Genomic DNA, 25,602 nt, shown 5'->3' on the forward strand with positions numbered 1-25,602 from the left:
TTATTATTAAATATTATTTCAAGTTTGTTTGTGGTTACATTGATATTCGTCAGTGCATCATAACCTTTTGAACAACTCTACGGTGCATACAGAGGTGTAGTGTTACGTGGTAGATCCGCGCTGTGTCAACAACATTTTGTGATGGTGTTTGAATATAGTTTAGTTTGATTTATCCAGTTTTTAAAACTAACAGTTCCAGGAACAAACATTTTGTACGCGTCTGCTCCACTGTCGGTGGTAGGACGATAGGAGTGGTTCGGTACGTATGTATTAACAATTAAGGAGATTCCAGTTAGGGTCATTAAACCCGAAAAAAAAAAGGATCATAACTGTGGAATTAATACTGCTATAAACAAGTGGATTGTGCTTTACTAGTACTGTTATAAACAAGTGGACTGTATTTCACTAACTCTGTTATAAACGAGTGGAATATATTTTACTAACGCTGTTATAAACGAGTGTGCTGTATTTTAAGGGTATTTCTTTGGTACAGATCTCACTTTTAAGCAATTTTGAAAAAATAATTCCAACCAGAATTTCTGGGGGTTTAAAACTTGCCATTCAAGTTAAAAGGCGTCATTTATTTCTTTTGGCGTATCCCGTCCAATGTAGGTTTCTAGTTACACCCCAAACTGAACGCTGTGTAGTCTAGAGTAACTAAAGTAACATACAACGTGAACTATTATATATACTTCAGAACTGGCCTGGTGGGTCAGGGTGCTCAACTTACAATCTGAGGGTCACGAGTTCGAATCTCCGTTACTGAAGATGGTCGCTCTTTCAACTGTCGATGCTTTATAATGTTACAATCAGTTTCACTATTCGTCGGTAAAATAATAACCCAAAAGTTGGCGGTGGACGATATTGATTAACTGCCTTCTTCCCTCTTGTCTTACACTACTAAATTAGGGACGGTTAGTACAGATAGCCCTCACGTGGCTTTGCATGAAGTTCCAAACAAACCAGACCAACTTCAGAACTTTGTATTTGCAGTTAGGTGAGTCGAGGTGTGGTAACGTGTGGAACTTTGCGACATACCGTCAGTTTGAACTTTAAGAGGGGCGATAAGTAGGATCTTCAACCCCTTCCTAAACCCACTAAGTATATTTGTTGAGCATCGTCTCTTGTCATATCATGAGGAACGTCATGTCCTCTTCATGACTTTATTTTTTGTAGGAAACGTGTTTAAGACGCGCGCTTCGTTGAAAAACGAGTTTTAGGGGACACTGCAGTCCACGACACTGTAATCGTACAGATGTAAATACATTTGTCACGTGATCAGTGTTACCGTTAAATTTGGTAATTTACCGAAGTATTTGATCATATTGTTACGATTTTGAATACATTTTTTCACTGATTCTTCCCTAGTCAAAATTAGTACTCCAAATTTTAAAATATTATTTATGAAAAGATGTTTTTTAATTAGTTGCATTTACTTGGAGTTGAATGTGTTCAGACGTAAAATCGGTATCCACTCTTTGTCTCAGATACTGAGTAGTTTTATCAGTGTATACAACAGTTTCAAGTAATAACTGACAACTTACTTTAATATCCAAAACGTCTCTTGAGGACATCCTTCAACAGTTATGTTTAAAACTACTTCCCTGTAAGGTTATCGATTCATTTCCTGAGGTAAAAGGTCATCCTCAGCGTCAACTCCTAACTTGCTGTCGTCATCAAACAAGGTCACTTGGCGCTAGTTACGTACACACACAACCTGCAGAAATAGGTCAAAGTTTACATCTCGAACAACCGTTTCAGCTCTGTGACAAATTCACTTTGAGTAAGTACTGTAAAGTCGTGAGATAAAAAGTAACCATTGAGAAAGGTGATCCATATATGTGCATGTAGGTAACTAGTATTAAAATACAGATATTTTTTGACGGATATTCAGATAAACAGAAGGGATAAAGTTACTTTTATTTATGGATTCATAATATGTATAGTTTAGTCGAGTAGCTTTGGGCGAATTTCAAAACAAACCAAACTATTTATGGCTTAGTTAAACTTCCACTTTCACCCTCGAAGGAGGGTATAAATTAATAGTATTTGTTTTCGTGATAATTTGGTGAAATGACTGAACTATTTTTGACCTGAAAACTTCAGTAATGAATAGATCTTGCTTAGTAATAGTGTTGCTATACTGTTAAATCATAAAGTATTGCATATTTCTCATCAGTGTTACTTGTAACACACTGTTCAAAAAGTGTTAAGGCATAATTGATGTTTATTTCACCGAAAAGGGGTCGAAGGTCACCTGAAGGGGGTCACCTGTTTTAACCATTTATTGTAGCATGTTGTCTGTCTGTCAGTCACTAGACACCAAAATGGCCTCAGATAAGTGACGCTTAACGTTGCAATTGGTGCTGTTGTGATGTCAGTGAAACGTGTGGATGTTATGAATTACGAGAAAAATTATCCACTCTGTAGGCTACCACGCAGCATGATATATGAACTTGAAAAGTATAAAAAAAAATTTAAAATTTAAGTTAGTTTTATTTACTCGAGAAATAGAATATTTCGCTTCAGAAGTACATCTAATATATATTCTAGCTACACCAAACTACAACTGTTGTTCAGTAATGTCAGTGGCAGTCCTGAGTTCACATTGATGTAAATCGACTCGCAGATGACCATTCATATAACCTGATTTAGAAACATATACTGTTGAATCACATGTACACAAATGTTATTTAGTACCCCAAACTTTGTTGCCCAGTTTTTAATAACAAACGTTGTTTAATAAACCACATGGTTACCTCGGATACTAATGAATTCTTTCTTTGACGTGGCATTCTTAAAATGAGTGATTCAATAAGCTGCTGGATCCAGTTCATCAGTAATGTTTACAGATATATCGTATGCTGCCAAGCGTCTTCCCAGAGGAGGCAACATATAATGAATCAGATTTAAATCTCTAGAGCGTTCTAGCTTATCTATTCACTGAAAACCATCATATTCCAGGAAGTTACTAAGCAGATGAACCCATCATCCATTTACAAAAAAACGATTCTGACCAACTGTATCTGCATACGACAATATTAGTAGTTATAAAACAGTGTCCTTATATGATATGGCGTTCATAGTATGTTGTAGCATATGAAAACAGATGACCACCAATACTGACCCTTCATCAGATTGGTGTCGGTTTAACCTTGTTTCTGCCATTCGTCAAAGTCATTCAAGGACAACAAAGTGATGTATAATTCGTCAGTGAACAAGACGTTCACCAAAAAATAGGCGATATGTGATGAATTTGCATGCCCTTGACACCATTAAAGATGGGTTGTTTTGTGACGATTGGGAAAAGAATTCACGCCAATTAATCATTTAGCATAAAACTAACCTTTTGGAATTAGTCGCTGCTCTGAATTAATTATTTCGTTGGAGATCCCTCTTTTACAGCGAGTCCACATTGTTTAAAAGTGGTGACCTTACTGAGTTGATGACTGTGGCCTATCTCGTCTGAGTGACCTGAAAGACGAATCTATATCTTGCTAATCATATTTCGTGAGGCGTGTAAGCAATGTGCAGACCTGTGTGTTTGACTCTCTTCTATCAAACATATTTGTTCTACACATCTTGTAAATGCCCGTATATTTTTGGTAAGTTCGGACATGTTTCTTTACCAATTTTGTTGCTCAAACTGTTAGTTGAGAATCGCATTATTTCTTCCATATACAATTGAAATATATACATCAGGCCACATGACCAGTCATCTGATGCCATTTTTGCATAAAAATAAACTGTAATGAATGAGCCTTGACATGTGAAATATAAACTTCAATTATCTGTTTTTAATTTTAACATATACTTGCCGATGTTTAAATACATCAACATCGAAAGTTCAGCAATGTTTTTAGAAATGTAGTGAAAAACTGATGACCGAAGTGAAAACATTCTTTTTCTTTTGTGTAGTGGATGGTGCTCGGAACTTTTGTCATCAAATATATTTACATTACCGACTGCTCAAAACATAGTAGTATACGACCGTATTCCACGTGCCCATCATTACATAAATGCACAACTGACTTGAATAAAACTTCTCAACAGTAGACGTTCAATACTGTTTTCTCTGAAACACGAAAGATGTTTGGTAAAGTAATTCCGGACACCACTATATTAATATAATATTGATAATATTAATTTTGAGTAATAGTACATAAGCAGTGGAACATAAATTCTGAAGACAGGTGTGTGTCTTGTCTCCTGGTGGAAGTATATGTTGTGAAATACAGAAGTATGATTACGTATTTTTTTTTCAGTAATATTGTAATGGTGTACACGAGTACGTATCAGCTCTAACGTAAAATAACGTGTATTTATACATAGATAATTTCTAACCTTCCCATAGCTGACGTTAAAAGTGTTGCGCTGTGGGTATGTAGTAAGCAATTCACCTTGAAGGCTAACTGACTGTTATTATTGAGTTAATTGGCTCTCCTTGTAACACCTTATTAAAAGCCTTGCTTACTTTTGAATACTTTTAACAGCTTGTTTCACCTGGCACCAGACTTCTAGAAAGGAAAAAAGTGGTCCTATTGGTCAGGTCTCTGATGATGCTTGTAGGAGTGGCTTGCGGGGTAATATAAGTGACTTTAGAGAAGCTCATATTGTGGTCGTTCGTCACGTGCGATAGTCGTATCTTTGGGACGTCTTTATGAGTTCGACCTGATATACACCTAAAAACAATAGTTCTTGGATTTCCATGGCTTTAAAAACCGAAAATATATGTTTATATAAAATGCTGTGAACATTTAAATCTAATTCTGATGTATTGGATTGGGTGTAGTCTAATGAACGTGGATATTTTAACGTGTTCTATTGACAATAGTATTTTTCTCTTCGATAATTCACAGAAAAGTTTATCATGGTAAGTTAAATATTTGGATATTCAGTTTTACTCTTCCGAGTTGGTTCTCACTATACTGTTATACTATATCGAAGAAATAAATGTGGAATTTCACGCGTAGACTTGTTTCGTTAGTTACTTTATTTACATCCAAATAATGAGATAAAAGTTTTTACATTGACAGTATGAAAAAATAACGAAAGCCTCAGAAATTTAACATTTGTTTTCTTCCTGTTGTCGTTTGTACGGTTAATTGTGTAATGAACAGATAATACAAAGTAATGTATATTTGTAAATGTTTCAAAACTACGTTTTTTATTAGCTGTACCTCAGGAAGATACCATTAGCGTTTTGTTTTGTTTTTTTCAAATTTGACGGTGTGTTTTTGATATATACATTTGCAGAATTACCATTTCAATGAACTGAAAAACATCTGAATAGATGCACGTCTTTAGGCGTAGCAGAATTTTTTTGGAATAACAGCACGTCATTTAATGCTAACTACAGTAATCAATGTGTTCGAAAGTGTATATAATGTTTGTGTAATCTGTTTATTTTTTTGTGCAATGTGCGACTCTTTTCATCTGGTACTTGGAAATATAGATTTATAATTACACTAAAGTGCTGCTTACTACCGGAATCGAAGTGGTTGCTACAAAAAATATAGATGGGAGAAAAAAATTATATTCAAATTAAAATCACGAATTGACGCTCAAACCATGTTTGGGCATAAATGTATAACTACAGTGCAGTTGTCTGTCGTAATTTAGACATAGTGTTCATGAAACACGTGGAGCGTGTTTTGGTTGGACAGATAGATTATCTGTTAGATTTATTTTGCGAACATATGATTGACATTGTGACTTTACAAGAAGTTTGACCAGATATTTATTAATATTATGAGACTCTTTAGCTGGAATGGAATACATTTTTATCTGTCTAAATGGAATACAACATACTATTAAATCGTTCAGTGTTCAGGAAATATTGAAAGGACAAAATAATGTATAAAATGACCTCCATCTATGATCTGATCTGACCAGTCGAAGGTCACGGCCATCAAGGTGACCGTGATTCGTCTTTGGGCTTCGCCGTTGGTTTACATTTCTATGTATATATAGTCTTATTACACGAACATATGTGAATTTTAGACCAATGGTAGATCGTTTGCCTTGCTAGAAAGGCAGACCTAATATGGTAGTGACCTACCAGCTGCAGTATGAGCCCGCGTGCTGTTCTGCTGCAATCCTCTTATTATATTGCTTTTTCCACGCTGTGCTCCTAGGAACTTACTCTGCGCATGCCCGACTGAAGTGTGTGTAGGTCTATATATATATATTTATCTCATATTGGCTTTAGTAACTTTGAAAGCTTTCTCGTACTGTGACGTCAAAATCCCGTTCTTAAACATATACAGTTATTCTCTGGCTGGCATGTTAATAAGAATTAATCAATATGAAACAACCTCTGAATGCATATCTTACAATCTAGTGGTGTAGTAGTGCTAGAGTGTTTCAGCACCCGAAATCTAAACATGGAAAGTATTTTATGTTTTGAATACGAGTTCTTTAATCTAACAGTGACGTCACATGCACGACAAATTTTGGCAGGTTTCCGACAACACACCGCCGTTACAATCAGTGAAATAACATTTTTATATCTCTAAGTTGTGGTGAATTCTAGAATCTACGTTATATATATATATATATATTTGAGATTAGTATTGATTATTGTGTCATATACTAAGATTTGTTTTTTCCATTATTTACTCAAGACAGTTTTGAGTGAGAAATACGAGAACAAAATTTTGGTACAACATTAATGTGTGTGTGTGTATATATATATGTAGAACTTTTGAATTCAGTATAATAGTTTGTATATTTCACAATAAAACCGAATGAATTAAACTATTATGAAATAGGTCTTCCACAATAAAATGAACACTTTATCAAATGTTGTTAAACAGTTTTACTTCATGGTCTGGTTGACACTTTACCTTGAGACCAGGGTCGTAGCCAGGAGGGAGGGGGTAAACAAACAGTGCTATACCCTAAAAAGCCCAGTCTTCTGATTTCTTAAGTAAACACTCAACCGTCTTAAGTTGTGAAATATTTTGTATGATAAGTTTTATTTAGGCTAAGGCAAATCACTTAATTTCTTTGTCTGCTTAGAAGAAAAGGCCCACATTCATGTGGAAAAGACCTCCCTTCCCCAGCACGCCCCTGCTTGAGGGTGAATATAGCTAGAACTGTTTGTTTGAATACAGAATGAAAGAACATTGTAAGTTATAAGCATGATAATGTGTGTCACAGAACATTTAACAAGAAATACTAAAATATCTTTCTAAAATGTGCTTATTTGTCATGAGTGCATAAAAATATTTCTTGTTAACTAGTAGTTCTGTAATATTGTTAGATGCTGTTGAAATTCATTCAGAGTTGAAAGAAATAGCATTGTTTAGAAAAATGACGGTAATATTTTTTGACATTTCTGTTATATAATTAATTATTTGTAGTGATTGTAGCTATTTTGTTGGTATACGTTTCGTGTTAGGCTCGGCGTGGTTATTGGGGTTTGATTGATTCTTTATATTTGGCTTGAGTAGACGAGTTATGGCTAGTTAAATGTGGCTTTGCTATACGGAGCCCCACGTGGTTTAGTATTTCAGTAGCGTGTTCAGATTGTTCATGGTCCATGGTCTGTGCTATAAGAGTGACCGTTAAACAAGAATTGGTTGTAGGTGCTGCTGTCTAGCCATTTTTCAGTTAGTCTCTCGGTTAAAAATTATGGACAGTTATGTCGCTGTGTTTATGAAAATTGTGTTCAAATTAGGAAGGTCATTGCTAAATTGTACATTATTCGAACCGAATATTTATTAAGCCAAAATTTGTATATGTAAACAGTAATATGCGTGATTTAAAAATAATAAGCAGGGTAAACCTGCTTGGACGACCAGACCTTGTCATGTTGCATTGTTTTGAAAGCCCTCCACTTATTCACTATTTTCTGGACAATGGAATGGTTGATTTCAAAATCTTTTGGGATCTTTTTAAATCCGTTATCAGACTCATAAGCTGCTACAATTTTCTTTCTGAAGGCCTCAGACAGCTCTTTTAATCTCAACATGGTGCTCACTCTCACTTCAACAGTCAGGAGCACACCAAACTAAATGTCTGAGGTTTAAATAGGACAAGCCTCATTCAAAATGCTGAGTAACGATCTTCTAATCATGTGCACCTGGTCAGCCATCATCATCCATAGTTAATGCAGGTACTCCTCACTTAACTAAATAGTGTGACTGACTGTCACAGTGATAATACCCACATCATTGAAATTGCATTGTGCTTTTGAAAGGGTGTTGGGACAGAAACTTTAGATGTTTCTATCTATAGACTGGTCATTAGCCATTAGATAAGAAGTCAGCAACCTAGAGCTCATGAGCTGAGCCTTGATCTTCAAGTGATCATATATAACTTTCGTTTGGTCATTTACAAACACACACACACACACACACACACACACACACACACACACACAGAAAGCAAAATACATAACATCATCATCAGGAATGTAACACTGTTGGACTTATTTTGCTGTTCTTACATATATAATTTGATTTTCTGTAACAATTCACTGTTTGCAAAACAATTACTTTAAGTTTCCATTCAGTCTGGCTTTCGTGAACAAAGAAGATTCTGACTCCTGCACTAGAGCATGCCCATTCCTACCTTCATAAATTCCTGTTTTTTGTTCTAACAAACCTTTATGGCTAAGTAATTGCTCTGCTAGCTTCAAACTGATCTTTACAGAAGATACTTTCATTATTTTCTGCTCAAAAGATGAAATTTTAAAATGTTAATGTAGCTACACTTATTGCAACTGAATACATAATTCACCTGAGAAATAGAAAATAGCCTATTTCTTCCTTTCCCAGATGTCTTTGCAAGAGGAAACCTGATAGTTTGGGTGCTCAAATCACAACTTGTGAAACTGAAACCTAAAGTTGAAGATGATCACCATGTGGGGGAGACATTATAATGTAAAGGTCAATATCACTATGTGTTGGTAAAAAAAAAAAGTCTAAGTATTAGTGGAGGGTGCTGCCAGCCAGTCACCTTCCCTATAGGAATAGCAAAAGATACCCTTAGCAGTTTTGCTATAAATAAAAAACAACAAATAAGAAACCCAAATGGTTTATCCATATTTATTTAATTACATAAAAATGTGCACTGGCTTTTTCAGAGCATTTGAATGTTTAATTCCCTCTTATTACAAACAAAACCTTATTTCTTTTCTTCTCAATATGACCTACTTCATAAGTTTGGACTACCAATTGCTTGATGCTGAAATAACCTTTAACCTTCTCACTCATACTGAAAAAAAGTGGATACCATCAAATCTTGCTAGAATATCCCATACCTTCTTAAACATCAAGTTCATTTATAAAATCAAACCATTCAATGTTTCCAAATGTTCTGCCAGTATCTGTATTCTCAACTCTAGAAAACAGAGACCATACCTCAAGCAAAATTTATTTAAGTTAATACATAAGTTTTATCCTCAACTTAAAATCAAAATAAATTTCAAACCCACTTTCAAATTAGAAGATGTATTCCACTTTGAAGACAAACTATCATCTCCTTTACACTCATGGATCCTCAACAGGTACACGTGGGGACTGTACAGCCACCTACATTGACAAGACTAAACATCTTACTATGTGTGTCCATGAATAATTAAGCATCTCCATGAAAACCAGATCTTACTCTCAAGTCCACACACATCTAACATTCTTAGCTACAGAAAATATTGGACACCATATCACTATGGGTAATTTCAAAATTCTATGTGTAGGAAAATCTGAAACAGAATTATAGATCACAGAAACAGTGTTAATAAATAAAATACAGATTTACTATTAATCACAGTGTCATCTCTCTCCAAGTAAGTTTCTAAATTGTTCAGTTATCTTTATTCACCCCTATTTTTTTACTTATTTTGTTTCTTATTTGTTTTCCTCTCCCTGCTGTAGTGCATCTATATTAAATGTTATTATATTTTCAACTTGTTACATTGAACTTACTATTCAGTTTTCACATAAACACACTGAAGCTGAGCTACATACAATCCACAATAAAATGTTTAGTTTCATTATTATCTTGCTCTTTGTGTTGAACTTGTGTTTCTTTACAGAGGAGCTCACTGCCAGTAAAAACAAACAAACACAGATAACAGGTAGCCCAACATATGGCTTTGTGCTAACTGGCAGAACACAGATAACAGGTAGCCCACTATATAGTTTTGTGCTAACTGGCAGAACACAGATAACAGGTAGCCCACTATGTAGCTTTTGCTCAACTCCAGAAACAACAATAGCAACATATTTTATTTAAATTTTTTTCATAAATCCCAAGTAATTTTAATAGAAACACTGGTTATTTTGAGATATAAAATATTTTTGAAACATCTCATGTCAATAAATTCAAGACATACTAAATAATCATGCATAGCATATTTAACTATTTAAAAGAAAAAAGCAGTTACTGTGTGAAAACTTTCTGCTTTCAAGGAAATTGAATTCTCTTCAAGGTTTGATGTTACTGTTGTTTGTTGATTAAATTGAACTATTTCTTATATGTTATCTTCAGCATTCATTCAAATGAATATGATAATTAACAAACTTTGCCTGACATTAAATACTAAAATTCCCAAGTAGGTTTATGGTAAGTTGAAACTAATTATTTGATGTATTTGATTTATAAATTTTAATATTTACTCTTAGAAAAGTTTTTTTCCCATCTTCATTTGTTATTGAACCTTTTATTTAAATGTGCTTCCATTATATGCCAGTTCAGTTGGTTAATTCAGGTTAAAATGATTGAAGTTAAACTAAAACTTGTGATTTTTGTGACATTCTTTTGGTGACAAACTGAATGCAGCATAATTTTTTATTTTTACATTTGAACAGTCAAAATCCAGTTATATCAGTTATATCTCAGTTTTACAACTTCTACCTGTTTTAGAAGGTTATTTCAGGTAACATAATTGAAATATAAACTGCACACAAGGCTATTCTATTGCCCACACTTCTGCATTTTCTCTGTCTTGAGTTTTACAGTTAAATATTTTAAACAAAAAAATCACTTGCCACAATTTTTATATAAATAAATGGTCTCTTGACAGCTGAAATGATGCATGTGTATGTTCAAAAACTTATTGGTATAAAACTAATATATGGATTTATAAATACTCCCAAACTGATTTATGTATGCTTGTATAGTACTTTTTTAAAACTAAATTAGTAGGAAATTGTTGAAAGAAGTGCAGTATAAAGAAATTTGTGACTTTGTTTAACTAGCAGTTTAGATAGTTCATACTGATATGGTTATATACTCTAGTTGCATATCATTATACCTATGCCAAAATATATTGTGATATCACAGTCATACATCTCACTATTCATAGGTCAGCTCTTCAGACACTCCATAAAGCAAGTGCTAAGGCCAGAGATTGCAACAGTTACATGTGTGGCGGATCCCATCAGTGGATTAACTATTATGAATACCGTATTAAGTCTGACCAGTCTTGTCTTAATGAATGGCAAGTAAAAATTTAGAAGTAAATTTAATAAGTTTTTGTTCCCTTTTTTTTTTAATGAGTTAAAGAAATTGTTCTTCAATCAACAAATTATAAAGATATATTTATTTAGGGAAAATTTATACTTTGCATTTAAAAATACTGTATTAAACATGGAAAGAAGCCAAAATAAATAAACTTATAAGAAAAAATAAAGACAAGGAATAACGGTAATCAAAATCAGTATATTTATCTGTCAGTGTCATCAAATACTATAGAATGAATCTTGTGTCGCTATTTGTAAAGATTTCCTATATTCTTGGCCAACAGGGTTCAAGCTTGAAATTAGCTAATTCCCAAATTATAGGAATTTAGCTCAGTCATAATCAAATAAAGAAGTTAAAAGACAAACCATGTTTAGTGAGGCAACAGTAAACTCTAAAACTGAAAACGTGTTTTACTAGTGTGTGTGTGTATATATATTTATTTATTTATATATTAAATTTATATAAATGAGAGATAATTTTATATTTTAAACTTTGTTGATGTAATTCTTTTATTTTAATGACTTTGATCTAAAGATAAAATAATTTTCTTGCATATTTTGATCAGGAATGCTATGGATGACTTGGAGTCCAGGCGACCTCCTTCTCCTGACTCTGTCATTTCGACGTGAGTACCAGTAGCTCTCGTATCATTACTCAAAGTTCACAAAATTGTTTCATTTTTTCTGCCTACATACATTGCAGCTGCTGAATTCTAGTAATTGTTTATCCATCTAATTATAATCTCATGATAAGAAATTTAGATGTAGAAGAGACATTACATGCTGCAATATAATATACCACTTTTGTGATGAAGAATCAGAAACTGTAGTGGCAACATTGTTCAGTAGCTGTAGTGACACTTCTTAAAACTATTACTATAAATCATCAATTTGCAATATCTGTGGTCACTTTATGTATGGATGCAAAATATCTCGCTAATGTTTTATGCAATTCACCCTTGAGATTGTTCCAATTACCCATCCTGACATTATGACCACCCTGTATATCAATTGGTTGCTAAAGATTCCTTTTAGTCTATGGATAACTGGATATACTAAAGTCCAGTTGTTAGTTATAATGTTTACTTCATAGTATTATCATTTTGAAGAAGTGCAAAATATATTGGCATATTGTTTGTATTTTATCAAAATGTGAAGAGGTTTATACTATTTATTGCAAGAAATGAGTGTGTAGGAATTATTTAGTACTCATATAAATGACAAAAATTGAAGTTACTTGTGTTTTATTAATTATAGACAGGTCAAATTTTAAAATATTCTAAATGTTAACTATTATTCTCAATTAATATTAACATTTGATATGATATTTGGTCTTTAATATTAAATCTACCTTGTGTTACCTGATAATTAATTTATTTTCCTGATTATCAAACTAAGAATATAGTTAAGTTAAAGAGCCTGTATTGTTGACTGTATTATATTCCACTAGACCAACAGAAAGAGAAGAAACTCAGAAAGTGATACGTGCCAAATTAAAAGAAGTAATGATGTCTGTAGATCTAGAGGAAGTTACCAGCAAGTATGTAAGTACAGAACTGGAGCTTCTTTGGTTTTGGTTTTTCATCATACTGAAAAAAAAACTATATAGAAATGCATCAGTTGATGTATATTTTGGAGTGTAGTTAAAGTAGTACATGTGTGTGTTTGTGCATACTTATATTCCATACACATAAATTTAATATTCAGTAAAATATGCATGCTATTTATAAGTACATTACAGTTTGTATTTATCATGTGCAAAATAAAAATAAATAAATATTATTTAGTATTAATTCATTATATGTTAAAAATTGATGGCCATGTTTTGGGAGTGAAATTTTGTGTTTTAGGTTTTGCTTAGTTTAGCAAAAAAAAAGATCAGACAATTCTGTGATAATTACTGTGTAAAATACATAGAAACGTTTACTCTAATATCCTTGTTTTGTTTGTTTTTTCTAAAGATTCGCACTCGATTGGAAGAAGAAATGAATATGAATCTGAATGAGTACAAGTGGTACCTGGACCAAGAAATGTTGACAATTCTTGGACAGATGGATGCCCCAACAGAAATCTTTGAGTACTTGTACTTAGGATCAGAATGGAATGCTTCTAACCTGGAAGAACTAAAGGATAAAGGGTCTGTAACATAGCTAGTAAAATGCACTTAGTTTTATGTAAGTTATTTAGGATTTTTCATTCAAAAGGCTATTATTGAAATAATTCTTAAGAAGATATGAAACTAAGGGACAGTTAATTATTAACTAGTGTTTAAGAACAGTCATTTGTGCATACTTATCTGGAGAAGTAATTTAACGTATTAACTTTTTAGTAACGCATACAAACTATTCTGTTGGGTCTCCTATTTGGAAAGAAAAAATGTTTTTCTAATATCTTTTTATTTGATAATAGTATAATCCAGTAACACCACAAAAGAGTAAACGTGACTAATGCCATCTAATGTAATTTCGTTCGCCAAAAAAATGATTTTAGAACTGGTCAGTTGCTGAAAAACTTTTCAGAATAATTTAAAATTGGAATTATGTATTTAATACAAATCATGCTATTATTTTGAAAATCCATTTTTACTTATAAAAAACAACTTCAAACAAAAAAAAGGATAATATTATGTTAAATTGAAAAAAAATTATTAATTTCTTTTGATATGGGTGAGCTAGAATTGGACTTAACCAATTTTTTTTTTGCTTATTAAATTAGATGAAAAAATTGAACATCATTGTTGGAACTATGAAGCTTTTTATTGTTTATGTTAAAGTGAATTATGAATAAACTATATGTGATGTTTTATTGTGTGTGTGGGTAAACTGTCTTATAATAAATATGATTATAAGAAGCTAAATTTATAGAATGCATTTCTAATTCTATGACTTAAAACAGTTTACACTCAAGTAATAATGATTATGATGGATGCCAATTGTCAAGAATATTTATATATTTATCAAAGAAAAAGTTGTATAGTTTTTGTGGTTTTCTTATTTCATTATCTTTTCTTCAATTACTTTACATCAAAACTACTATTTTAATAATTTTTTTGAGCCTCATTTAATGTTGTTTTCCAGGATTCTACACATTTTGAATGTTACTCGAGAGATAGACAACTTTTTCCCAGGAATGTTTAATTACTACAATATTAGGGTCTATGATGATGAATCCACTGACTTACTACCACACTGGGATAATACCTACAAATATATCAGGAAAGCAAAGTATGTTTCCCAACTATTTAATTCTGCCTTGTAATTTTCTGTTGAGTTAATTAACAGTACAATAAAACTCCAACTTTTTTTTTACTTCTACATCACATATTCTACAGCATAATATATCATTTCTAGTACTTTTATTTATGTTGTTACTCATTTGTTTGTATTTCCTTTAAATTTGATACAAGAGCTTTTAACTTTATTTCTTTACTTAAAACTTGTAAAGCTAAATAAACATTGCATTAGGAGTTTGACAATAATGTTTTAAGTATTCTAGAGTGTTTGTGCATAATTCTCAAAGCCAGCTGTCTCTTGTGTTTGATTTGAAACTTATTCATAAACATTATCCTGTTATTAAAACATTTTTAGATTTTTCCTCTGCTATGTAATTATTTTATCATTGCATTGACACATATGTCAAAATGATTGTTTATAATCCTTTATCTCTAATGTAAAGAGCACAGATCAAATAAATAAAAACTATTATTAAATATGACACATATATATTGCCTCTATAAAAATATTTTTTACCCCTAAAGCTATCAAATGGATCAGTTGTTTATTTGCACCAGAATTTTAGGCATTGTGATGACAAAGGAACTCAGTAGTATTTATTCATAACAGTAGTGTAAAACAATACCCAACAGTTTTACCTCATTTACATTCTCAGTTAAACCCTTTCCACATGCTGTTTTGTAATATATGGTTGGGCATTTTGGACAGTTTTCTTAGTTGAATGTAACCAGAATGAAAATATTCAATTGGTTTAAGGATTTTTATAAATATTTTGATTTTTTTAAATGATTATTTTAAAGTTTTTATTTGAACCAACCATTCTTCTTGTATTATGTTGTAACTATTGTTATCTGAAATTTCATCTCAAACATTAAAATATTTTTAAAAAAAAGTTATGAATGAATGTGATAAAATCTCTCGTACACTTTTCAAAGGTTATCTTTGAGAACTCTGCTTGTGTATATAGTATTTGCTTTAAAATTAAACAAAGAGAAAGAAAGAGTCTAAAAATCAGTATCTGAAATGGTTATCAACATCTTGTTATCTTGCTTATATAACTCCTCTGGATATTAAATTGTTAGGTTTATTGGAAAATGTATAAAGTGATAACATTATTTTCTGTTTCTACAAGCATGATGGGTAATATTTGGAATTAGTCTAAGAAGTGGAGTTAATGTTTTGTAAGAATTATTTCAACTTGTTCCTGCCAAGTTATAATTAATAGATAATCTTTACATAGGTATTATTACATTAAACAGTGTTATATGTATTGCTTTCCCCAGGGAAGAGGGCTCCAAGGTGCTAGTTCACTGCAAAATGGGAATCAGTCGTTCAGCGTCAGTTGTAATTGCCTATGCCATGAAGGCTTACAATTGGGATTTAAACAAAACTATGCAGTTTGTCAAAAGTAAACGCAGTTGCATTAGACCTAATTCAGGTTTCATGAAACAGCTTGAGGTGTACCAAGGAATGTTAAATGCCAGGTGGGTTTGAACTTGATTACAGGGTTAAGTATGTTATATTAAAATGATTTTGATTGTACAAATCAGTAAGTCACGTGATAGTCATGACCTGTATACAGTCATAGTAGAACTGAGTGTATCAGAATTTTATTTTGACATTATGTGGCATTTTGTAGGAAGCATGAAGCCATTAAAAATTTACCACTTTTGGAAAAGTGTGTAACAATCCTTTCTTATGTAGAACATTTTTATGTTCATGTCCAAAAGATGTGCTCAGATCAAAATTTAGAAGATGGGATATCCTTTTTTCAGAATGGAATTGGAACATAAAGGAATGTAGACCAAAATTGTTGCACTAGAACTATCAAGAAAGGGACCTGTGGTTAGTCATACCTCATTCACAATGAGCAAAACACAGTATAATAATAATCCATGAATACAAACATTTATGGCAAAAGTCATCCATGTGTTCCAGGCAATACAATCAGAAAGGATCTCTGTCTGAAAATTAAATCAACAGGGTATGAATTCACCATAAGTGTTACAGATATACCTCTCATTCAACCATGGCATACCTCAATCAGCTGGAGAATTAAGCTCACATTTATACTATTCTATACAAAGATATGTCTGTCAAGTTCTTAGATAGATTCCATAGATTTCTCTGTGATTGGATCATTGAAATGAGCACTAGAAAACCATTGTTCTGATACACTAGATGGATATTATATAAAGCAAGCAGTGAAAAGTGGTTTACTTTGGACAAGACATCCTTACAGTGGAACGTTTTGCAGTTAAAACTACATTGAAGGGCTATTGTCAAGATGCACAGTTGTCAGATAGTAATATGACTGAATGTGACAACATAGTATGTAATGACATGGTGAATTTGCAAGGTCATTTTAATATAACATAATCCAACCCTCTGTGCTTTTTTCTGTTTAGTTATTTTAGTATGTTAATTGTTTTATCATTATGATTTTGGAAAGTTAATATGTGTGCATTGTTTGTTCCCACTTAAAAAAGGGATGTTTCTATATTTAAGATATTGAATAAACCTATTGTAGTGTTTCACTCATCAGTTATAACATGCATCAAAACAGTCTTAGGATAAAGACTGAACAGCCACTTTATTTCCAGCTACTGTTTCTTGCAAGTTGAATTCATCTCTTGCTGTCTCACTCTCATCTCCTTTGTGCTCCTTTTCATGTGTGAACACTCACATATGGAATATGCTAATCAGATGACAAAAAAAAAATGTTGCTGTGCTAGTACTATTGTGACATTATATTTACAATAAGTAGCAAATAAGGTGTCAGTAGTGACAAATTGAGAAGAAAGCTTTATGATAAGACTGAAGTATTGAAAATTAGATGATTAGTTGATAGGCAAAAGTTATGTTAAAATACAAAATAATTTCAGAGTTTAATTTTACTTTCAATAAACAATAGTTTCATTGAATGAATAAATGTAATCCTTGTTTTTACTAATATATTTCATGAGAACTTTGTAGAGAGTATCTTACTACATTTTTCACCCAAAATGAAGAGATAAAATATTGCACTGATTTCAGTAAATTGCAAAAGGCTTTCACATCAGGGTTTCAAACACACACTAAATTCCTGAGTAGTGTCAATACAATACATTAAATCATTTAAATTAACACACTTCGTGAAGAGCACTATCAGTGGATGATTGGTTGTACAGATATATCAATTTTTCACATAAAATTGCTATTGTACTAGCTATTATTAAGATCTCAAGTACATTGATTTCATTTTTGTTTGTGCATGTAAGTTATTCATTACACTTATTAGAATAACATTTGTGAAGAAATGTTTCTTTTTGGCATATGTGTTTGAAATAAGTTATTATATTCTCCTGACACCAAAACTTTTATTTTACTTTGGCATTCTAGTGACTTTCTCAATAGTGATAATTGATTGTAAACCAGTTATGAATAGGCCAGTAGTTATAATTTATATACGCAACTCCAAGATTTTTTTGTATTTATAGCTCATCCTTCACTAATAAATGTTACAAGATGTACAGGAAGTATTCTATTAATGTATGTTCTTAATGTAGTGGAATTGGTAGTAGTTATGCATTATTAATTTCATGCTGATTTGTAAGTAAAATGTAGGATTCGGGTCTTTTGGCAAGTACTCATGTAACAAAACACTTAATTCAGAATGATTCTCATTTAGAACACTTAAAAAATCCAGGGAAAATATACAGTTATCAAAGCACTTAATTACCAATTTACAAGTTACTTCTTTAATATATTGAAATAATCAACTATTTGTTGAACACATTTTAGATATCAAAGAGAAACAAATGCTTGTGTATTGAGGATAATTTGGTGTAGGGTAATTGAGGGTGATGCAAATGTTCAATGTTAATCAGTTATTTAAGTCATTCTAGGTTTGTTTACAGTTAACAACAGTGTGAATTCAATGTACATTTTTCTAAGGAAAGTGGATAAAATTTTATTCTACTTCTGTTCTTATAAACTTAACTACAAAAGAATGTTAGGACAATTACCTTGTCTGTGAGCATAATCATGAACTTCAAAAACAATTACAAATTTACTACCACGGCAACATAAAAAATTATTATACTTACGTTTAATTTGCACTTGTGAGATATTTCTCTTTAAAAAACTTTAATACCCTGAAAAAAAATCACCATTAAAATGAGAACATTATATTTGCCAAAGTGCAAAAACAGAAAACTACACTAAAGAACATTACATGGGTCATGCTGTGTATACTTACTTATGCTGTGCAGAAGACTTAATGTTACTTAAAGGTGAGTGTAAGTTAAGTACATACAAATAGTTTCAGTATTCAGTCTATGAAAGAAGCTGATAGTTTAGTAATAATTAATTATAATTACCTATAATGCCAGTGAGGGCTAACATGTTTGTAGTAAATAATATTATATACTTGTTATTCTTAAAAAACAATTATTTTAAAAACTAAACACAAAGGCCATAAAGTTTAAAACAAAACTCAGTCCTTTCATGTGTGAAAATGATAAGTCACTACCAAAACATCTGGATCTGTCCTCTGATGGGTTATTGATAAGTTTATAGACTGACAGTTCTCAGTTACAGAGTTTAATTCCTTTCTATGGACAAAGCACAGAATGTCCTTTATGTAGCTTTGTGCTAAAACAGATAAATAAAAAAAAACAAGTGTTTGGGTTAGAATTTTGTATATTTTAACATAGTTTTTAGATAAAGTGTCCACTGTTATTGACCCCCCCGCCATGTGACACACTTGCAATGCTAGAAACCAAGTTTCAATACTCGTGGTGGGCAGAGCACAGATAGATTATTGTATAGCTTTGTGCTTAACTACAAACAAAACCATTGTTGTTAGTAAATGTTAACTAAACCTTTAGGATTTTATTGCAGATGCATAACATTTTTACCCAACAAAGTAAATGTGCTTTGCTATGTTTATCCTGAAAGTGTAAAGAACTAAACTAAAAATATAAAAACATACCCAACCATGGGTAAACTTTCTTAATGAGCAAAGAATAGTTATTTGTACAATACTACACTTTTTACCTTCCTTACCTTATACTTGGAAAATTCTGGAAGTATGGCAAATATTTTATCCACTTAATAATCTTAGTGGCTGACTGAAAAAAGAAGAAAAGTGTTTGAAGAATTTTGCTTGTTTTTTCTTCTAGCAAACAAAGACACAGCAGCCTTTGGAGATCCAAGTCTGAGAACAACCTTAATTCTCCAGATCAGTCTTGTAGAACAAGAACAGAATTGAATTCTACCATGATGAAGTCCCCAGGAAACATTGATCTTACTATTAAGGTGCCTGGCATATCTTTTAGACCCAAATCTTGGTCTCCTAGTGACTCTTTGGCTCAAGAACTACTAACACTTGGCATAGGTAGTGTGATTAAAAACTTGTTTGAATTCATAGCATGTATGCATAATAACTGGTATTTTTCAGACATAAATCCTTTTATTCTGTAGGGTATGATCTGTTTCATAGGTAAAACAAAAAGACCACTTATTCATTAATAATAATTTTGCAAGTACTAGCACTGAGAATCTTAATTATGCTTTTTTCAAGATCAAAACGTTTAGGCCTGGCATGACCAGGTGGTTAAGGCGCTCGATTCATAATCTGAGGGTCACAAGTTATCCCTGTCACACCAAACATACTTGCACTTTCAGCCGTGGTTGTGTTATGATGTGATGGTCAATTCCACTGTTTGTTGGTAAAAGAGTAGCCCAAGAGTTGGTAGTGGGTGGTGATAACTAGCTGTCTTCCCTCTAGTCTTGCACTACTAAATTTGGGACAGCTAGTGTAGATAGCTCTCATGTAGCTTCGTGCAAAATTCAAAAAACAAACAAACAAAAAGTTTAAGCTTGAGGCTTCATAAATGATTTTATTGAAGTTAGAGTAATTGTTTGTTTAACCAATTAAAAAACAAATTTAAGCCTTAAAGGTAAAAACTTATAATACTTTATCCAGTTTCCAGTAATAAACAAGAGGGAATCCCCAATAGCCATGACACTTGAAATTATTTTAGGTGGAATTATAGTTAATTAATCTATGAGACCATTTTCTTCTTCTTCTTCTTTATTAGCTATATTTTTGTGCACCAGCAATATCAAGCATGGGACAGGCATATACACAGTTTGATTTTATTACTCATCAGGATCTCTACCAGTTTAGCCTAAAATTGAAATTTTTTTAGGCAGGATGAGTTAAATTATTGCATGAGACCTTAAGTGTGGTCAAGTACGTCAATAGAAAAGCTTTGATCTCCTAAATCCAAATCTATAATTAGATCTCAAAGAGCTATGAGCTAAAAGTTTCTACTTGAAAAAAAAAATTAGCTATTTTATGAGATACTGTGCTGGAGCTAAAAAAGGAAATACAAAATGAAATGTGGGCTGAATACAACTTCCAGATTTGTTGAGTATATGTTATATACATGAAAGGACTAGCACATTTATGATTAACTCAGCCTGAATCATTCTAGCAATGCTTGTGAATACATTTGCAGTCTGATGGTAATTCTAAGTAGGTTTTCTATGAAATTGGCTATTGAACTAAAGACACAATTTTTTGCATTTAGTGCTAGTCTGTTAAAATATCTACCAGTGACTTGCTGCTAATCTACTCTTTGTTATGGTAATTCTAAAATATACTGATTTTAACCATTCTAAGCAAACTGTTGTTTTCATGTGATTTTATTATTATTCATGGTTTTTATTAAATAATTCTACAACTGGATATCAGTATCTCTGTTAATTCAATGTACTTGGTTACCTTTGTTCAATATTTAACTGTTGTTCTGGAAGCACTTTGTTAATTTGTTAGATATTTATAATATGTTATTTTTTTTAGAAAATGAAGAGGGCCATCAGACAAAGAGGATTAAACTTGGAATTAGACAAAGATCAGTCACTGATCCTTCTTGCTACCCTGACTTTGGTGTTTGCCATAATTATTGGCTGTTGGGAAATGGCAGTAGTGATTCATTTACAGTCCTCCAAGATACTCCAAGATCTTGTCTAGACAATATCCAAATGACCAAAGGGTTGTCCATCCAGCATCGGATTACTGAACTGGAATCTCAAATAACTTCTAATGAAATCCAGAAATCTTCCAAAGTGGACCTTACAAACAGGTCTGGACTGGTTCAGAATTTGGCCACTCAGTTTGAAACAGGCTCTGTGATGGAAACTGTACCTTGTATAGATGTAGATAATGTATTCAGTGGATCTGCTATACAGGTATCCAAGAGTCAGTCAAATGAATCTGTTCTCTTTCATGCCAAACCACCTATTCCGAGAATTCAACCAACATTTTCCAAATATGAGTTACCAAATTTGTCAAAAGATAATGGTCTAGTACGAGGAGGTGGGATCCGCGGAAAAAAGGTTGGAAGGCCCAGGTCTGTATCTGCCATTGAAGTCCATGAACAGTGTAAGGAACTATTCAGGGTGCCAGTTTCTCCCTATGATGGTGTTCTTAGGAAGCAAAAAGTAGGCTCCAAAAGTGAAGCTGCACTCTTTGTTGAGAATAATAAATCAGAAGCCAACCCTTCTGTTTCTACAGAAGCTAGTCATTCTAGTAAAGTAATAAACCAGCAGGAAAAAGTAGTGTTTCAACGTGAACGTAGTTCCTCTAATTCTAGCATTTCCCAGAACTCTCCTGCTGTTCCAAAGAAACTTTCCAAAGATGCTCTCTTTTTCAGACCAATTGAACCAGCAGCAGCAGCAGAACTGTCAACTCCAAATAAATCTCTCTCAACAGAAACAAATAGTGCTGTGCCATACAAAAATAGGTTTTCCTATGAAAAAGAGAGTATTCCATGGACACCAGGCACAGTAAAGCGGACTAAGCAGCAGATTGAAGAAAAAAGGGCAAGCTTTTGTTGTGAAAACTATCTCATGTTTTCTAACTCTCATTCTACTCCTTCTACTCCACCAGAACTGGGTTCTGATTGTGAAGGTGGTCTGAGAAAAAATATACAGAGGTCTCGTAGCCTACGCTGTGATAAAAGGCCTCTTTCAGCTATGTTTCCAATTAAATGGTTTCCCCTTCCAGCTCTGGCAGCACATGGGCCAGCACCCCCTGTGTCTCATAGAAAAAGACATGACTGTTTGGACTTTGGGTTCAGTGAGGAGAGAACTGACATGTCACATAGTGCAAGCATGCCATCAATGGTTGAGGCTGTAAATAAAGTCCTTTGTGGAACTCAGGAAGTATTAAACAGTGCCATTCAATCAGCATCAAGTGAGTCTTCACGAAGTACTACACCAAAACTACAGCCTCGCCCTGAATCTGATAATGTTGTTTTTTCATCTGATATAGGAGTAACAGCATTGTCACCTTCAACTGCTCTTGATACTTGTAAAGACAAGCCTACACAAGGAACAGTCAGGCTTCAAAGAGATCAGTTAGAAACTTTAAACCTTCAAAAGTCAGCTTCTAGGAAATGCAATTCTGGTGTAGTACAGGAAAAGGTTAAAACTAAAAGATCAAAAATCAAAGAATATGGTCAAATTCTAGTCCCTAATGATAATATCACTGAAATGGATGATGGTGGGAAAGGAGTGGTTCGAAAGTTAACTAAAGAATTAGAAGCCAAATCAGGACAGGATTTAAGTCAAAGAGTGGTAATTCTTGGTAAAGATGGAAAAGAGCAGATCTTTGAAAGCAGACCTTGGAGAAACAATTCTTCACCTTCATTATCAAACTTAGACACTTCTAATAGATCTACCTGTCAAGATACATTTAAAGATACCAAATCTGGACATGTTCAGAAATTTAGAGCTCTTTCAGATGTTTCACAAGAAACAGTTTTTGTTTCTGGTCATTTAGCCTTTCAAATGGACCCAACTGATAAATCTGAAAGTATTTTCATGAATAATTCAAGTCCTAGCTTATCCAATCTTACACAAAGAAAATGTTTGGCAGCTTTAGCAACTAATGATAAAGAAAATTTACATGGAAGCACAGAGATAAGAAGAAAAGGTATAATTGGCCTCACTAATAATGGTATTCCCAAAGATGTGATATGCTGTCAAAGTCACAGACAACTCTTTCGTACACAATCTAATGAAAATATTAGTCACTCAGATCTACAGCACATTGGTCCTCATAGCTCTCAGAAAAAGTTTTCACTTCTATCTGAAGGAACTCTTATTAAGACAAAAAGGCTTCAAGGAAACAGTCAGTCTCTAAACTGGTTTAATCGCTTTAGTAAAACTGTGTGATCATTTTTTTTTCCAATAAGGTGTATAAATTGTACAAACAGCTGATGTATTTTTAACATAGAAATTTGTTGCATGTTTGGTTGTGAGCAGCCACTTTCTCATTTGTCCTAGTTCATAACAGTAGCAATGATTCTGAATACCTCTTTCAAACTGAATTCATTGTATTGCACTCCTAAGAAAATTGTTTGTGCATTTCATAAAATTAGTGAGAAATTCACTTACACTGTCACTGCTGGAGTTTGTCATTTGCCATTTGTAGTTCACCTTTAGGTTTTTATTCCCTGCTGCTATGAATTCAGCAGTCATTTCCACATAATTGTTAAAAACACTGTTTTTATTGAGATTTAATATAACTGATTATGATGACAATGTGTAAACTAGGTGTCATAAACTTTGTGGCTCCCTTTGTTGGGAATAACCAGTCTATAGTATATATTTATAAGGTTGTAGTAGAGAAAATGCATACACTCTTCATTATCTGAGCATAGCATTTCAAACAGTGACTTGCAGGTTTTAGCAAATAAAAATGTAAATTTACTGATACACCTGTCTAACTGGTTAGTTTGTGATATGAAGGATTTTGGTTAGTTTGTGATATGAAGGGTTTTGGATGTCCATCCTTGGAATAATTTTAACAATTTATCTAGGATTTTGATGGTTGTATATTTAATGGAAATGGCATGTTTTACACCTGTTGCTTGCAATTTACCAAACATTAAGCTAGCTTTATTATGTTCAGAAATACTGGATTAAATTGTTACAATGTCACCTTCCATGCAGAATCTGTGATGTAATTATTTGATTAGACCAAAAAGATAATTCTGGCTTCTTTCATTGGACTGTAGAATGCAGGACGTGTTACAATGACACCATATAAAAGGATATTTATTATCCTGATCCTAAGTGGGTACATTTCATACTCTACTGCCCTGTTTGGTTTGATATCATGTTAATTATCTAACACTACAAGGGTAGTTTAGGGTAAATATGATTTGTTATCCTAAGTATTTGGCATATGCAGCTAGAATTCTTAACTCTCAGATCCTTCCTCTAGGAATGATGATATGACTTGGTTTTGCTTAGTAGACTGTTTTAAGTTAATCTTTTAAAATTATAGAACTATATCAAGGATATCATTTAGTGTTATATTTTCACAAGAGTAGTTTTAAATTATTATGTGATAAAAAAAAAAACTTGTTGTGTCTGTTTGTTATTCATTTAGTAATAAAAAAGAAAAAAGAAAAATGTTGTATGCAATAATTATTACAGTGAAGGGACAACAAATGTATTTAACTTTGCATAAATTTTAGACTGAAATGGCTAATGTAAATTTAGGTGGAATGTTACTGAATACTTTTTGTACAAAATCCACACCGTTGCCAACTGGGTTTACTTACGAGCCATTATAATGCATGTGTATCAAAAGTTAACATAACTTGTTACTCAGTATGGTAGTTTCTTCACTTACTGTAATATCTGCATAACGTACGAAGAAGTTAAAACATAACTAACGTATTGTTAGCAGGTGTTTCAGCTTTAGGATGCATTTAATGGTGCTTAAAAAAATTTGTTGTTCCCATTTGAATTTAAGTGATAACAGTTGGTACAGTAGCTTTTGCATCATATCAACCTTTCAAAGTATACCTTTGTTATTTGTCATTTGA

General features: G+C 32.6%; 1 protein-coding gene across 7 annotated transcripts in view; it reads left to right on the top strand.

Moving 5' to 3' along the window:
- Window positions 1–25,183, top strand: part of LOC143239966 (uncharacterized) — an 83,878-nt gene extending 58,695 nt beyond the window's left edge. For 3 of the 7 annotated variants that reach the window (XM_076481662.1, XM_076481667.1, XM_076481666.1), the window contains 8 exons: window positions 11,318–11,452; window positions 12,041–12,100; window positions 12,925–13,018; window positions 13,436–13,611; window positions 14,552–14,698; window positions 15,991–16,191; window positions 19,873–20,087; window positions 21,561–25,183. In XM_076481662.1, the coding sequence (XP_076337777.1) occupies window positions 11,318–11,452; window positions 12,041–12,100; window positions 12,925–13,018; window positions 13,436–13,611; window positions 14,552–14,698; window positions 15,991–16,191; window positions 19,873–20,087; window positions 21,561–23,938 (3,406 nt within the window). In that variant the 3' untranslated portion in view covers window positions 23,939–25,183. Of the gene's footprint in view, window positions 1–3,467; window positions 3,606–4,563; window positions 4,874–6,995; window positions 7,133–11,317; window positions 11,453–12,040; window positions 12,101–12,924; window positions 13,019–13,435; window positions 13,612–14,551; window positions 14,699–15,990; window positions 16,192–19,872; window positions 20,088–21,560 lie in introns of those variants that run through there. The other 4 variants (XM_076481665.1, XM_076481664.1, XM_076481668.1 and 1 more) reach the window with 4 other exon arrangements.
- The last annotated feature ends 419 nt before the right edge of the window (window positions 25,184–25,602 follow it).

Source organism: Tachypleus tridentatus, chromosome 13 (assembly GCF_004210375.1).
Source record: "Tachypleus tridentatus isolate NWPU-2018 chromosome 13, ASM421037v1, whole genome shotgun sequence".
Classification (NCBI taxonomy): Eukaryota; Metazoa; Arthropoda; class Merostomata; order Xiphosura; family Limulidae; genus Tachypleus; species Tachypleus tridentatus.